This window comes from Seriola lalandi, unplaced genomic scaffold, assembly GCF_002814215.2.
Source record: "Seriola lalandi dorsalis isolate HSWRI2012SDOR001 ecotype SW California unplaced genomic scaffold, Sedor1 jcf7180002000499, whole genome shotgun sequence".
NCBI lineage: Eukaryota > Metazoa > Chordata > Actinopteri > Carangiformes > Carangidae > Seriola > Seriola lalandi.
This window is the reverse complement of record NW_019471158.1, coordinates 1-1,999: the sequence shown is the minus strand read 5'-3', so window position 1 is coordinate 1,999 and position 1,999 is coordinate 1. Positions and strand designations below refer to the sequence as shown.

Sequence of the window (1,999 nt, the reverse complement as noted above, 5' to 3'; positions counted from 1 at the left end):
AGTCAGATCGTATTGTGCTATGTTTGACAGATGTGCTTAGAGTCATTCTCATATTTACTTGGAGTGAAAATCCCTTTTGGCTAATATTTGAGTGTCACTCAGAGCAAGAAGAAAAATGTTTTTGTTCACAGTGCTCTGCATGTTTTTAATACCGCCCTTTAAGTTTGTTTTTTCAACCAAGCCTGATGTTGTGCTTGAAATTCTGCTTTTCACTGTTAGACTATAAGATACTTTTTTTGCTTGTTTTGTGGGTAGACTTAAACTTGACCTTGCTCAAAGAAAGAACAGCAATAACATTCTGCAACTCTTAACTTTACTGTGCCCAGGCTTCATAAAGTGCTTTTGAACTATGTTTGTTGAAGTTATATTTTTATTTTGAATATCAATTAAATTGACATTTTGTCACATGCAGGACACAGACATATTTTTATGCATGATACAAAAATGTACCTAATTACAATAAGGTATCAGATCCATGACTGTGGGTGTTGTTCTTCATTCAGTTAGTTCTCTTTTACATGGGCAGCATGATACATGTATGTTTGTCATTCCCAGGCCATCAGGAGTTTGTGGAATGGTACAAAGGCACCATATCCAGGCTTGCTGCAAAGGACAGAAATTAAATTAAAAATTGAAACTGAATAAATAAACTGAAAACAAGAAAATAAAAAAATAAAAAAGTTTCCACCCACAAAAGTTATTGCTGTAGGCAAATGAGTTCACATCTCACATCTGAAATTCACACTTCATGCTATAATTTGAGCTTCCCAAATTGACCGCAGCCTTATTTGCATATTCAACTCTGTGACTCAAGTGCACATTTGCTCAAGTATGTCTAGAGGCGTTGTTTGACTGTTAAATACCTAAGGACAGTAGTGTTGTGTCTATATTCACAGAAACCCTAGCATGCAATTTTATGTATTTAACTCATGCTTTAGGAATCATACTGTAATATCAGCTGGATTGCAGAGGCCAAAAGTTAATGTTTTAGTGTTCTGCATAAATCTGTTGTGATTTATAATTGGAACAATAGCAACTTCCAAAGCACACATTTAAAAGAGATTTGTAAGGTTTCTATGAAGCATTTGAGTTAAAATTATCCCAGTAAGGCCGCAGTGACTGGAATCCCACTACAGCTGTAAATGTCAGGTTGCTCATCCTGAGACACACTGAGAAGCCACATGTTGCTTTTGATCACACGGTAAAGAAATGAGATCAGTTACCATTCAAAGTAGCTGTGTCCCCTGTGGCTGCCATCATGCAATCCATGATCGGGTGTCTGCAGCTCCACCCCAAGGTGGAGATCTGCCTCCCCCTGCAGGTGGCCCAGGAAACGAATTGTTCCTGTACTGATCCGTCCAGATGGCAGCATGATCCTGACCCGGTGACCTATCTGCAGGTCCATGGGGGAGTGGGGGATAAAAACCCGCTGAGGCCCGTAGGATGTCCTCCATGATCTCACACTGAATGATCAGACAGTTCAGTCAGTGGTACAACAAAGATTGGGATGATATGGACAATTCTACATTAATTGTCAGCTTTAGGAACATCTGTGATACATCATATATATAGGGTGATTTTTCTTTTACTAAATGTCTAAACCAGCGTGGTGGTGTCCCTTTGGACAGAGCCACTCTGGCTTATACCCCCTGTTTCCTGTCTTTGTGCTAAGTTAAGTCAACCAGCTGCTGGTTGTAGCCTCATATTTGCCATACACACATGCTGTACCTAGTGGCTGAAGATGAGGAGGAGGCAGTTCTTGAGCTCAGTGCTGAAGATGAGGAGAACTGGCTGCCTGACAAACTGCTGGCACAGGTGTCACCTCTTGATGACACCTCAGACCCTCTGTTTGGGTACATCTGTCTTGAGAGACCACCTGTTCATTAGAAAATAGCACTCAGGATCATTGTTAAATTCAAAGGCTTGCACATATGAAAACGTAGGAATATTATTGTCATTTACTTGAGCACTCCTCAAACACATCTCCATTGTCCACTCC

At 40.2% G+C, this 1,999-nt stretch overlaps 1 protein-coding gene across 1 annotated transcript; it reads right to left on the bottom strand.

Annotated features, from left to right (window-relative positions):
* Window positions 1-370: 370 nt before the first annotated feature.
* LOC111662293 (CAP-Gly domain-containing linker protein 3-like) lies at window positions 371-1,873 on the bottom strand. Its single transcript, XM_023416104.2, has 3 exons — window positions 1,729-1,873; window positions 1,224-1,463; window positions 371-603 (listed from the first exon to the last, which is right to left on the bottom strand). Exons 1-3 carry the CDS (start codon window positions 1,857-1,859, stop codon window positions 546-548), a joined length of 429 nt encoding a protein of 142 aa, XP_023271872.1. The 5' UTR covers window positions 1,860-1,873; the 3' UTR covers window positions 371-545.
* Window positions 1,874-1,999: the final 126 nt, after the last annotated feature.

What these genes read in the sequence shown, in the direction of transcription:
- LOC111662293 (XM_023416104.2), bottom strand. Translation starts at nt 1,859, where the DNA reads ATGTACCCAAACAGAGGGTCTGAGGTGTCATCAAGAGGTGACACCTGT. An exon ending in TCCTCATCTTCAGCCACTAG is followed by an intron (nt 1,464 to 1,728) that starts GTACAGCATGTG and finishes CTGATCATTCAG; the next exon opens with TGTGAGATCATGGAGGACAT. An exon ending in GGACACAGCTACTTTGAATG is followed by an intron (nt 604 to 1,223) that starts GTAACTGATCTC and finishes TGTCCTTTGCAG; the next exon opens with CAAGCCTGGATATGGTGCCT.